At 41.5% G+C, this 13,864-nt stretch overlaps 2 protein-coding genes across 4 annotated transcripts in view; both read right to left on the bottom strand.

The window, feature by feature from the left end:
* The window catches only part of LOC127789861 (uncharacterized), an 89,197-nt gene extending 84,616 nt beyond the window's left edge, over positions 1–4,581 (bottom strand). Inside the window, exon 1 of one of the 3 annotated variants that reach the window (XM_052318909.1) lies at positions 4,088–4,581. In XM_052318909.1, the coding sequence (XP_052174869.1) occupies positions 4,088–4,303 (216 nt within the window). In that variant the 5' untranslated portion in view covers positions 4,304–4,581. The remainder of the gene's footprint in view (positions 1–4,087) is intronic. The other 2 variants (XM_052318908.1, XM_052318907.1) reach the window with 2 other exon arrangements.
* Positions 4,582–7,052: 2,471 nt separating this feature from the next.
* LOC127790964 (uncharacterized) lies at positions 7,053–8,508 on the bottom strand. The gene is made up of 3 exons (XM_052320700.1): positions 8,365–8,508; positions 7,898–8,265; positions 7,053–7,851 (listed from the first exon to the last, which is right to left on the bottom strand). The coding sequence occupies exons 1-3, from the start codon at positions 8,506–8,508 to the stop codon at positions 7,053–7,055; spliced, it is 1,311 nt and encodes a 436-aa protein (XP_052176660.1).
* Positions 8,509–13,864: the final 5,356 nt, after the last annotated feature.

The following is a 13,864-nucleotide window of genomic DNA, read 5'->3' as shown; positions in this document are numbered from 1 at the left end:
AAATGGAGTGGGGATTATTATGGATAAAAGCTTAATAAATGAGGTAGTGGATGTAAAGAGAATAGGGGATAGGATTATTATGGTGAAGATTAGTCTAGGAAGAATGACTATGAATATCTTTAGTACATATGCACCACAAGCGGGGTTAGGTGATGAGATAAAAGCAAAATTCTGGGAGGACCTAGAGGGACTCATACAAATGATACCAAGAGGAGAGAAAATGATTATAGGAGGTGACTTAAATGGGCACGTGGGTAGAGACGGAAACGGATATAGAGAGGTACACGGAGGGCATGGATTCGGGGAAATTAATAATGAGGGTAAATCTATCCTAGATTTTGCTATGGCATATGGGCTCATTATAACCAATACTAGGTTCAAAAAACGGGACGAACACTTAATCACATATAAAAATATCACCTCAAGCATCCAAATAGATTACTTCCTCATGAGACAAGAGAATCGGTTATGTTGTAGGAATTGTAAGGTGATACCGAGAGAGTGTTTGACTACTCAACATAGACTTCTAGTACTTGACGTCCAAGTAAGAAATTGGAAGAGAAAAAATCACATAAAACAAAATCCAAGAATCAGGTGGTGGAATTTAAAAGAGGAGAAACAACTAATCTTCAAAGAAAAATTAAGGTGTAGAAGGGAATGGAATGGAGAAAGACAGACAAACTAAATGTGGAAAGAAATGGCTAATGCTCTGAGAAGCACGGCAAAGGTAGTCCTTGGAGAGACAAATGGTAGAGCCCCTAACCTTAAGGAGTCTTGGTGGTGGAATGAAGAGGTACAATTGAAAATTAAAAATAAGAAAACTTGCTATAAGGCGGTATATCAATGCAACAATGAAGAAAATCAAAAAAACTATAAAGAAGCAAATAATGCAGCAAAAAGAGCTGTTAGTAAAGCAAGGTCAAAAGCATATGAGAATCTATATAAACGACTTGATACAAAAGATGAAGAAAGGGATATATATAAATTAGCTAAAGCAAGAGAAAGAAAAACACGGGATTTAAATCAAGTGAAATGCATAAAAGATGACAATCAAAATGTTTTAGTAAATGATGGAGCGATTAAGGAGAGATGGAATGAGTATTTCACAAAATTATTCAATGATGGTGGTGACACAAAAGTTAGGTTGGGATATCTTAGTAACTCCGAAGGGAATGTGAGCTACACATTCTATCGACGCATAAGTTCAAATGAAATAAGGCAAGCATTAAAAAAGATGAAAAATCATAAGGCAGTGGGACCAGATAATATACCAATAGAAGCATGGAAATGCATGGGAGAAGAAGGCATCTCCTGGCTAACGCAACTATTTAACGCCATCCTTAAATCAAAAAAGATGCCAGATGAGTGGAGGAAGAGTACTTTGGTTCCTATATACAAGAACAAAGGAGATGTTCAAAACTGTGAAAATTATAGAGGAATTAAGTTAATGAGCCATACCATGAAACTCTGGGAGAGAGTAATAGAGCAGAGGCTCAGAAAGGAAACAAAGGTGTCAGAAAATCAGTTTGGTTTCATACCTGGTAGGTCAACAATGGAAGCTATATATTTACTGAGGCGTCTAATGGAAAGGTATCGAGATCATCAGAAGGACCTACATATGGTGTTTATAAATCTAGAAAAGGCCTATGATAGGGTCCCTAGAGGAGTATTATGGAGGGTTTTAGAGAAGAAAGAAGTCAAAATAGCCTATATACAAGCCCTTAAGGACATGTATCATGGTGTAGAGACAAGGGTCAAAACATGCGGAGGGGATACTGAACCATTTACAACTACAATAGGACTGCATCAAGGTTCTGCACTAAGTCCATACTTATTTGCCCTAGTAATGGATGAACTCACTAAAGATATTCAGACAGATGTGCCATGGTGTATGCTATTTGCAGACGACATAGTGTTGGTGGATGAAACAAAAGAAGGAGTGAACACTAAGCTTGAGTTGTGGAGAAACAATTTAGAATCTAAGGGATTTAAATTAAGTAGAAAGAAAACAGAATATATGGAATGCAAATTTAGTAAAAATGCAAGAGTGGATGATGTTATAATAAAATTAGAAAACCAAATCTTACAAAGAAAAGACCATTTTCGATATTTGGGATCAGTGATTCAAAAAGATGGAGAAATCCACGAGGATGTCGCACATAGAATTAAAGCAGGTTGGCTAAAATGGAGAAATGCATCGGGGGTGTTATGTGATGGTAAAATCCCATTAAAATTGAAAGAAAAATTTTATAGGACAGCTATAAGACCAATCTTGCTGTATGGCTCAGAATGTTGGGCAGTCAAATACCAGCATGAGCAAAAGACGAGTGTAGCAGAGATGAGGATGTTAAGATGGATGTGCGGACATACAAGAAAGGATAAAATTAGAAATGAAGTTATTCGTAATAAGGTAGGAGTAGTGCCAATCGAGGAAAAGATGAGAGAGACTAGACTAAGATGGTTTGGTCATGTAAGAAGGAGACTAAGAGACGCTCCTGTGAGGAGAGTTGATGAAATGGAACAATTAGTCACAAAAAGAGGTAGAGGTAGACCCAAGAAGACTTTAGAAGAGACATTAAAATTTGATATGAAATATATGGATCTAAATGAGGATATGACAAAAGACAGAAATACATGGAAGTCTAGAATTCATGTAGCTGAACCCCACATAGTGGGATAAAGGCTGGATATGTTGTTGTTGTTGTTGTATTGCTATGCCTCTGGAAGTTTCTAATTGCTGGCTAGTAATCTTTCTTGGCATAGAATCTCCTAAAAATTTATAGAGAAAGCAACTGTAATCCTTCTAATATGATAGAGGAACTATATTTTACAGAATTTTCACAAATCTTTTAAAGCTCTGCCAGAATTGTCTGAGGGAAACAATATGATCCCATGTTTCATATCAATAAAAGGGAGGCACAATTCAGATTTCTTCCTAGATCTAAATAAAGCGAGTCTTATAGCACGCCCCCCAGCACGCACACGCCCCCTCTTCTTTTTATCACTTCTTGCAAACCTAAACTTTATTTATTTTATAATATCCATTCTAAACTTTCTGAAAAGACAATGATATTAAACTGATCATTATGTGACCTTCAATTATGTTCAATATATATTTGTGTTATTATTTATGTGTTTAATTTGAATTGAAAGATCAAATATTTTATGTAACTTATGCATTATCCAAAACATGGTTCAAACCAATAAGCAATGGTAGTACAACAATCCTCCTACGTTTTGATCTATCAAAGACAATGATAAGCCCATCTACACATTACACAATAAAGTTAGACCTGAAAAGGGGTTTGAGTTACTTTCATATAAGCATTATCCCTCTAAAGTTCGTCCACTCACAGTAGAACAAAAAACCCAACCAAGGGATTGTCACATACCTAGGCTGCTGGGCCTTTATTTTGTAGCTATGTTCTTATGAAACAATGCAAACCCTAAAGTCTCACATAAATTCACCAACCCCTAGGTAAATAAAAAAATTGATATGAAATGTATCTTATCCAACAAATAAATAAGAAACTCAGTAGTGCATACAAGGTAAAGAAGTCACTATAAACAGTCAAAAGCAACCGGAGGTTTAAACCTCCATTCCCCCACTTCCACCCCCTCCTCCCTTCATTGCCAATTAAAAGGAACAAAAGAAAAATCAGAGCTAACAATTCAACAAAAACATGTTTCAAACATAAAAAAAGTTTGGCATTTCCTTTAAATGAGAGAACTATAACTGAACCATTCTGACTACACAGACTAGATCAGTTTATTTTATGGATACATCATCACTTGTACAATGTCGGTCTACAACTGTATTTCACGACCTATTAAAATCATTTGAAACAAAATGACAACACCAATTCCCACATTTCCATGACATCCCAATTTGAAATATCTTTTAACGCCTAAAATTCAATGGAAATAACCAAATGCCTACTTCTTTTCCCTAGACGAATAAACCAATGATACAACATACCAACGACGACGCATATACTTCACTAAATAACGCAACTCAAATTTTGGACAAACGAGTAGCAGCATCACAAAGAACAGAGGAATTAAACGATAGCAGTGATTAGCCAACCTTCTTTCTGTAACTGGAAGAAGACGGATCAAGAGAGTGGTGATCGGAGACGGATCGAGAAGATCGCGATTGTGCTTGCGATGACGCCTTGGCATCATATTGTTTGGCTCGTCGCTTCAATCTGATGATCACATACACCACTGCCGCAGCTTGGGCGGCGAATATAGCGAGTGCCCCAAGTAGGAACCCCAGAAGAAAGATTGAAGACGGCAACATCAAGTGTTCACATTCAACATCAAGTGTTGACCTGACAGTAGGGGTTTTGGCACCAAGAAGAAGAAGAAGAGTGAAATCAATCGAGCATCGGTTATGCCCTGCTCCTATGCGTATCGTTACAAAAGAATGGAGGATTCCCTTTAAGCACGCAATCTCTAATCTTTATCAGCAATAAACAAAGCATGCGGACGAACTGGTGATTTTCTTGGGGGGGGGGGGGGTGTTTCCTCTCATTGATCTACTGTTTCGTTACACAATCTTCCCCAATTCTTCTTCATTCACAATCAACGTGTTTTAACCGTCCAGAATATGCGCGTCATATTACGCGTTTTCGGAAGTTTCTTTATACTCGCATTCATACTGTGTGTATTAGAGATACTGTGACTAATTTTGAAAAATGCAATTACTGATTGGCTAAATTGTAAAATTTATAAAGTGCCTAACCAGAAGCTTGAGATGTACCCAACCCAACCACGACCAGAATATTTCGACTCCATCATTGATTTTGTGTTTAAATAGTTAAAACATTAGCAAATACCATACATATAGTATTTCTATTCTCTTCCATTATATAAGCAAATATGATACATATAGTGTTGTATTTTTAATAAGATCTAAACTTATGGCATTTAATAATAACTAATTTGCAGACGTTATATTTATTATTAAATTTTGTTTAAAATATCTTCATTTAAAATATTTTAATTTTTGGACATTCCTCTTGTTACATATACAATAAAATAGGATTAAATTAATTATTTTTATTTATTATAATTTCTTAAAATTCTATATTTAAATTTTCTCTCATCATTCACTATTTTGAAAGGTGTAATGTTATATGTACAAAAAAATTTATATGTAATTTTACAGATAAGTTAAATGATCATTTTATCCCTTCCTTTCCTCTCCTTTCTCATCTTTTCCTCTCCAAGAATCGCCTTTTACCATCTTCCTCTCTTCACTGCATCCTCGCTGATTGTTTTGGAGAGAAAGATGCGATAGCAAAAAGGGAATGAGAAAAAAGAGAGAATATGAGATAATATTGTCAATTTAATTCTAAAATATCGTCAAACTTCTCCTGTACAAATAGCACGACTCATTTTGAGAAAAAGTTATGCATGGATAGTACATTTGATGTAAAAACTTCCCACATATGATAATATTTTACATAAATTTACATTGTCAATCTTTCTCCTCCTAACTTGTTGAGAACCAAAATTAACATTATTATAAATATTGTGTCAATTATATTTAATTTAATTTATTTTTTAAATAAAATACATTATTTTAAGTTTCACCCATCGTATTTATTTGTGCATTGTACTTGATGTCATCGGTGTAATTATTATAAATCATGCTTGATATACATTATTTTTATACATCTTGAACTATATAAAGGGGTATTATAATCAAAATATTCCTCGTCTCTATGTGTCTCATGAGGGACTTTTTTGTCATTAGTACACATTTATATATAACTCAAGGTGTACACAAAGATATATCAATAATATTTTTTAATTATTATATAGCCTAACAAATCAGTCAAAATTGAAAGGTCAAATCAAGAAAGCTTTTCATCATGACCCAAGATAAGATGATGTCTTCAAGGGTCTTGGTTAAACCTCAATTCCATAATTTTGAAATATCCTTTGTAGGGTCCCCATTGTTTGGTCCCACAATTTTTAACAGGGAAAGTAAATTTGAATCTAATCCACAATAATTGCACAAGAAATGAATTAGAACATGAAAACTCAGTCCGCCCACTACTCCTTGACCACTCGGGCAAGCCTAATGGATCTCAATTCCACAATCTTCCCCTTACCAACTCTGTACAATAGCAAATGCAATGCGAAACTTACTGTTGGGGCTTGCAACTCTGTACGACAACAATAAGAGGTAGGTATTCTGTCATTTTTTAAGAAGAACGGAGGTGTAGATCCTAAACTGTCTGTTCAATGCTGCAACAAAAAGAAAAGAGGAGTCTCAGCCACGCAAGGACCAGAAGCTGAAGACCCACCCGCATCACGATTGGCTGTAAGAGGAGATAAGATTCAAAGTCGCCTAGGGAGGGATTTGTGCTTCCAAGGAATCATTACTACTGTATATACTATGATTGTGGGTATTCCACCGTAAATCAAGATTGCAGCAACAAATCAACTCAATTGTTGTTCAAATGTTTGTTTTTCCTAGCTATTCCTCTTTTATTATATATGTTTGTTTTTCCTAATCTATTCCTCTCTTATTATATATGAGAACTGATGATGGATTTTGGGACCGACCACCACGTACCACCTCTGTGAATGGACCTTGGGAATCAGACCTTGGACTTGGCGGTGTCGGACCTCGGTGATAGGACCTTCAAGACAACGGAGTGACAGGGCTAGGGTCCCCCGGGGTGAACTCCGACGCTCAAATCAATAGAGTAAATACAAATCGTAATAAATGTAAGAGCTGTAAAACTTGGCCTACCTGGTGAGAATTCTTGTCCTTTATATGTAGGCCCGTTATGGGGTACCCGGGATAAACCCATGTTGAGCGGGGGCACGACTCCCGAGAATCTCGGTCAAGGTGGAACGGGTCTTGCGGCCTGGCCCGAATTTCTCGGGCTCCGCTCTGGATTGTTGACTTGCCACGTGTTAGTCTCTCAAGTGATCCACGTGGCAGGTAAGACCGTTGGCGCGTAGGGGTATGATGAGCGACGCGGTGAGTTCATCATTGTTGGCCAATAATACCCCTACCGAAGTGCCTTCTAGGAAAGAGACCGAGCTCCGATGTGACTGCCGCAAATCCCCGCTTGGATCTCCCTTAGGATGTAATCAGCCTCGATAGGCCCAACGCACTTTAACAGCGGTTGAGTGATGGATTTCTTGTAAAGGTCTGATCCAACCAGTAAAAACTTGGCAGCCTGGCGCTTGAGTTTCGACTCTCTTGTTCCTCCTCTGGGAGCCATCCCTTGGTCAGATATGCTATTATAGGATCCATCCAACTTTCTGCCCCTTCCACGCATAGTTGCTCCGCTTCTGTCTCTATGCTCCTCTAGGGGCAATGATTCCATATAGACAACTCGGGAAGTCTTGGGGAAGGAAGAGGCAGCTATCCTCGAGAGAGCATCCGCCACTGCGTTCTGCGCCCGTGGAACATGATTGATTTTTACTGCTTGAAACCGTGCCATAAGATCCTTGGCTATCGCCAAGTATTGGGCCATGGCGTCTTCCCGGGCTTCAAACTCCCCTGTGACCTGTTGCACAATTAAATTCAAGTTAGAATATACCTCCAAATCCCTGACTCCCATCTGTTCCGCTAGTCTGAGCCCGGCGATGAGCGCCTCATACTCAGCCTCATTATTAGAGGCATTGAATTCGAAGTAGAGGGCATATGGCCAAGCCTGGCCATCGAGGCCCTGGAGCAGTAATCCTGCACCGCTGCCTCCGACACTGGAGTTGCCATCCACAGAGAGAGTCCAATTCTGAGAAACCCCTTCGTCTGCTTCCACTAGCAGGGTGCCCTCCACGAAAAAGTTAGCAAGAGCCTGTGCCTTGATAGATGGCCTGAGGTCGATAGTCGATGTCGAAAGCACTTAGCTCCACTGCCCACTTGAGCATCCTCCCTGACAAGTCCGGCTTTCCTAATACGTGCTTCAATGGCTGACTTGATAGGACGATAACATGGTGTGCCTCGAAGTAGGGCCTCAACTTTCGAGCGAAGATGACTAGGGCATAGGCCAACTTTTCTGTTGGAGTGTAACGAATCTCGGCTCCAGCTAATCTCTTGCTCACATAGTAGACCGGCTTTTGAACTTTGTCCTCCTCTCGTACCAAAACCGAACTGACGGCCTCATCCGAGGCAGCCAAATAAATGTATAGTGACTCTCCCGACTGTGGCTTAGCTAGGACTGGGGGGGAGACCAGACACTGTTTCAGCTGCTCAAACGCCTCCTGGCACTCCTCTGTCCATACAAAATTCTAGACCCGAGTCAAGGCCTTAAAAAATGGCAATTGCCTCTCCGTAGATCTTGCCAAGAACCTCCCTAATGCCGCTATCCTCCCGGTTAGTCTCTGCACCTCCTTGATACTACGAGGAGAAGGAATCTCGAGAATGGCTTTTATCTTCGAGGGGTTAGCCTCAATACCCCGATAATGCACCATGAACCCCAAGAATTTAACAGCTGTCACCCCGAATGCACACTTAGCCGGGTTGAGCTTCATCTGATACTAGCGCAAGGTCTGGAGGCACTCCTCCAAGTCGTTTGGATGCTGCTCAGCCAAGAGACTCTTGACCAACATATCATCAACGTAAGCCTCCATGTTTCGACCAAGCTGAGCCTTGAACAGCTTGTTGACTAACCTCTGATATGTAGCTCCGGCGTTCTTCAACCCAAAGGGCATGACTTGATAACAATAGGTGGCCTTATCTGTGATGAAGGCAGTCTTTTCCTGATCCTCAAGGTGTAATGGAATTTGGTGGTACCCCTGGAATGCATCCAAGAAACTCATCAGCTGACATCCCGCTGTTCCATCAATCAACGCGTCAATCCTGGGCAGAGGGTAACTGTCTTTGGGGCAGACCTTATTAAGATCTTTAAAATCAATACAAAGCCTCCATTTTCCCGACCCCTTAGAAACAAGGACCACGTTGGCTAACCACTCTGGATAGTCGACCTCCCGAATATGATTAGCCTCCATAAGCTTTTCCACCTCAGCCTCTACAGCTCTAGCCGCTCTGGGGTAAACTTTCTCTTCCTCTTCCTCTGCCTCACCAGCACGCAATCAGGGTAGAGTCCCAAGCGGTGGGTCATGACAGCCAGGTCTATCCCCGGCATATCCAGTGTAGACCAAGCAAACACGTCTTGATACCGGCGCAAGAGTGAAAGGACCTCGGACCGCACGGGCTCCTATAACTTGGAACTAATCCGCACCGCCCGATCGGGCTTTTCCCATAGTAAGACTTCCTCGAGCTCGTCCACCGGCTCTGAGGTCTTGGGCTCCTCCGGACCTTCCAAGATGATGCTGGTAACCACTATAGGGGGAGTGGCGGAACTCTGTCCCTCCCCCCTTGTCGATCTCTGACCTACTCCTGTACTTAAGGCTTTTCCCTGTTTCGTTTCCATCTGGCCCTGACCGTCTTGAGGGATAGCATCCTGGTTCGGCCTTGAGTCTGACTCTGACCCCTTGGCTATAGTGGCACTCAAAGAGGCTACATAGCATTCCCTAACTTGCCGTTGGTCCCCTCTTACCTTGCCAATCCCTCCCGGAGTAGGGAATTTCAACACCATGTGATATGTGCTTGGTACCGCCCTCAGGGCACTAAGCCTGGACCTACTAAGGATCATATTGTATGCTGAGGGCACATCAGCGACCAAAAAATACAACGTCACCTAGATTTATGAGAGCCACTACCGACTGTTAGGGGTAGCTGGATCAACCCCTCGGAGTGAATCACCATTCCATCAAAACCAACAAATGGGACACGAACTGGCCTTAGCTGTTCGAGAGTCAACCCCATCCCTAGGAATGCCCTCTTGTAAAGAATCTCCGAAGAGCTACCCGGGTCCACGAGGATTCGCCTCATCTCCCACTCTCCTACTTGAGCAGTGATCACCAACGGATCTGAATAGTTGGGGGTAACTCGAAAGATCCTCTTCGGAGAATGTGATGACCACCTTCTCCTTTACCACGCTCTTGGGAGCAGTTGAGTGAGACCCTGGAACTATTCCCCCCGCCAATGTGTATAAGATAAACTTATGTCCTTCCTCATCGACGGGCTATTTTCCTTCTCTTCGGGGCGGTGTTCGACTTCGTTCTCGAAGGCGATCACGAGTAAGGGACCTCCTTCTGTGCTCCGGTTGGCAATTCTACCCTACTCGAGTTCACACCTCCTCGACTAACGAAATCCCGGAGGTAACCCCTATTGATAAGCTCCTGTATCTCTTCTTTCAATTGGATGCAGTCCTCTGTCTCATGGCCATGGTCGCGGTGGAAACAACAATACTTCTTTTTGCTTCTAGTGTTGGGTGGAGACTTCAGTGGGGAAGGACGTCGCAAATAGTTCTTGTCCTCTAGTGCCAAGAGTATCTCTGCTCGACTAGCATTGAGGGGAGTGTAACTCACCGAGCTTCCCCGTGCACCCCCTAAACCCAGGCGATCTGGAACTCGGGAGGGGCGGTAGTCCGTCTTCTGTTCCACCATCGGCTTTTTCTTCTCCTTCTCTTTTTCTTTCTTGTCAGGCTATTCAGCCCTCTTTACCTTCATCACCTCTTCCGCGTTGATGTACTTATTAGCCCGTGTAAGGGTTTCTGTGAAAGAACGAGGTGGAGTCTTAGCCAAGGACTGAGCGAATGGTCCAGCCCTCAAGCCATTTTGGAGAGCCACCATTGCGATCCGTTGATCAAACTCGTCAATGCTCAACGCCTCCTCATTGAACCTAACCACGAAATCTCTTAGGGATTCACCTTGATTTTGCTTGATGCTCACCAGAGCCATGGAAGACTTCCGGTGGCGCTTCAAGGGAGCGTAATGGGCTAGGAAACAAGTCTTCAGCTCTTCCCAACTATTGATGAAACGATGGGGAAGGCAGGAGTACCACGTTCGGGCATGACCTCCCAAAGTAGCCGAAAATGCCCGGCACCACATCGCGTCAGACCCCAATTGCACCAGCATGTGGGAGGAGAAAAGTTCTACGTGATCATAGGGGTCGGTGTTTCCATCATAGAGCTTGATGGATGGGATACGAAACCTTTCTAGTGGAACCTCTGACATGATGCCCTTGCTCAAGGGTTGATTTGAGCCGAGGTAGCGCAGCTCTTCCTTTCCTTTTTTGAGTTCTTGGATTTGCTTCCCTAGGAAACGTAGTCGCCTCTCCTGAGCAGTCCCTCCTTCTCGTGTGGGGGAAGAGGTAGAACCTATCGCCTCAGAGGGATGGATGTCCTGACCCGATTGGTGGGATTGACGAGGCTCCCGAGTAAGAGGAGGCGACTGGTGCTCCGCCCGCTGAGAGGGCACGTGCTGACGATGTTGTTCATTCTGGTGCAAATAGCCAGCCAACAACTCTGTTAACTGTTGGACCTGATTCTCCAGCCTGGTGAGTCGATCCTCCGGTACTAGATTGGCTGGAGGTGGTGGATTCTCCCCTTGCGGTGGGACTTCTAAATTAACTCCAGCCTAGCTTCGAGTCACATCCCTTCGGGGAGCCATGTGGGTAGTGATGGTCAGGAGCCAAAGTCGTGTCATACTTGCGGAAAGACCGAAGTCCGAGGTGAGGAGTTGAAGTCCGAAGTGCGAGGTAGGGAAAGAAGAGGTTGGTGAGTCTAGACGTCGGCCCCACGGTGGGCGCCAAATGATGATGGTTTTCGGGAATCGGACCTTAGACTTGGCGGTGTCGGACCTCGGTGATAGGACCTGTAAGACAACGGAGTGACGGGGCTAGGCTCCCCCGGGGTGGACTCCGACGCTCAAATCAGTAGAGTAAATGCAAGTCATAATAAATGTAAGAGCTGTAGAACTTGGCTTACCTGGTGAGGATTCTTGTCCTTTATATGTAGGCCTGTTATGGGGTACCCGAGATAAACTCGTGTTGAGCGGGGGCACGACTCCCGAGAATCTCGATCAAGGTGGAACTGGTCTTGCGGCCCAGCTCGGATTTCTCGGGCTCCGCTCTGGATTGTTGACTTGCCACGTGTCAGTCTCTCAAGCGATCCACGTGGCGAGTAAGACCGTTGGCGCATAGGGGTATTTTGATAATTTTAGGTGGTGCCACATCAATAACATTTCATGATGATGCTTGGATTCATTTCATCCTTGAGTTCAAGACCAATCAAGAGATTCTGATCTTGATTTTGGCAACAGAACAAGTCAGAAAACTATAAAATTAGACAAAAAAAAGTTCTGAAGGGCTTATGAATCTGAAAATTGTAAAAACTAACCATCTCTTAAATAGCAAATTCATTTTTAACTATTTTTTTGAAAAAAAAAATATTTTTAACAACTCAAACAAACTAATTGTCTGGTTTACCCACTTTACCAGATTTGACCATCATTTTATTTAAAAAGTAAAAATAATTAAATACCAAAATATCCTCACACACTTTAAACCCACAAGACCATGCAAATACCAAAATACCCTCACCCAAGCTTACAAACCATTCACTCACAAACTCAACAATCCTGATAACTTATCTCACCCACTATCTCTCACTGCCGCCACCATTACCACCATCCTGACTGCCACCGTTATTGTTGACGTCGAACTCATCATCGCTAAACAAGGTTAGATTTTGTTGTGTGATTTTGGTGAGTTTAAAAAATGGTATGGTTGAACATGATCACCGACTGTTCGGCTTCATCCTTGACGAAGCTGGACGATCGGCGACCATCGAGCTTCGTTGGGCTTCGTCACCTCATGTAGGCTTCGTTGGGTGGAATTGTTTTTTTTTTTTTACACTAAATTGTTTTTTTCTTTTTTTACGTATGGCTGACCAACAAACTATGCAATTTACTTATGTTCATGCAAATAGGATAATATCGCCGGGAACGCGGGTTACTACGCATTATGGGATCAAAAACCTAGATGCAATTTATGGTGCTCTAGAAAGATATAACTTATTGGATAGATTCATGTATGACCCATTAGGACATTTTTTGGAGTTCCCTCTATCTCTCAATTTGACTGCACCACAATTGATATCTCATATTCTAGTTAGGGAGGTGATATTTTCAAGTGCCTACGACAATAAAATGTGGTTTGAAATTGGTGGCACGCCACATAGGTATGGAAAACAGGAGTTCATACTTATTAATGGACTCCAGTTTAGGACGATTGATAAGAAAAGTCTTGAAGCGATGTATATTCAACCTGATAGTTTACGTGGTTGTTTTCATCGCATAAAAAATGGGTATCTAGAGACGACCTGAAGTTACTACTTAGTACCAAACATGGCCTGATTTGAGAGGATGTCCTTAAACTAGTTTATGTATTTGTGGTCAACGTGTTATTGTTGGGCCAGGATGAGCATGTACAATTGGATGATTTCTTTGGGACTATAGCTGAAGATTTACACTCATTTGAGGCGTTCTTTTGGGAGACATAGATCTATAGTAAGAGTCAACATTACTTCCGGCTGGCCATGAGTGATGGGAAGCTAACTGATGCGATTGGAAATAAAATCAACATTTATGGTTTTGTGTGGACATTTCAAATACAATCAGCAAAAAGTTTTTTTTCGTATTGTATTACATTAGATTATCTTATATATATATTTATATATATATATATATTAAAGTAGGATAGTCTATAAAAGAATTTTTTTCCCAAAAACTTGCATTAATTAATAAAAATTAATATTATTAATAATGGATTTTCCAATACATGAGGCTGCGTTCTCTTTATTTTTCAATTTTCAGTTTTGAGTTTTGAATTCATTTTGAGTTTTCTGTTTTGGTAGTCTATTTTTAGAAAATTAAAAACGCGTTCTTTTTGTCATTTTGAAAAACTATTTCTTAAAACAGAAAATTAGAAAATGCGTTCTCTTTGAAATTTTGAAAATAAATTTTTAATAATATTCTATTC

Source organism: Diospyros lotus, chromosome 14, assembly GCF_014633365.1.
Source record: "Diospyros lotus cultivar Yz01 chromosome 14, ASM1463336v1, whole genome shotgun sequence".
NCBI classification, from domain to species: Eukaryota; Viridiplantae; Streptophyta; class Magnoliopsida; order Ericales; family Ebenaceae; genus Diospyros; species Diospyros lotus.
The sequence above is the reverse complement of the archived record's forward strand: the minus strand, read 5'-3'. Positions and strand labels throughout refer to the sequence as shown.

Bases quoted from the DNA above. Each gene is read 5' to 3' on its own strand.
- LOC127790964 (XM_052320700.1), bottom strand. From the start codon at position 8,508: ATGAAGCTCAACCCGGCTAAGTGTGCATTCGGGGTGACAGCTGTTAAA. The intron at 8,266-8,364 runs GTGCAGAGACTA...ACTCGGGTCTAG, and splicing joins CTCCTCGTAGTATCAAGGAG to AATTTTGTATGGACAGAGGA. The intron at 7,852-7,897 runs GTGGGCAGTGGA...TATCGACCTCAG, and splicing joins TTGTCAGGGAGGATGCTCAA to GCCATCTATCAAGGCACAGG.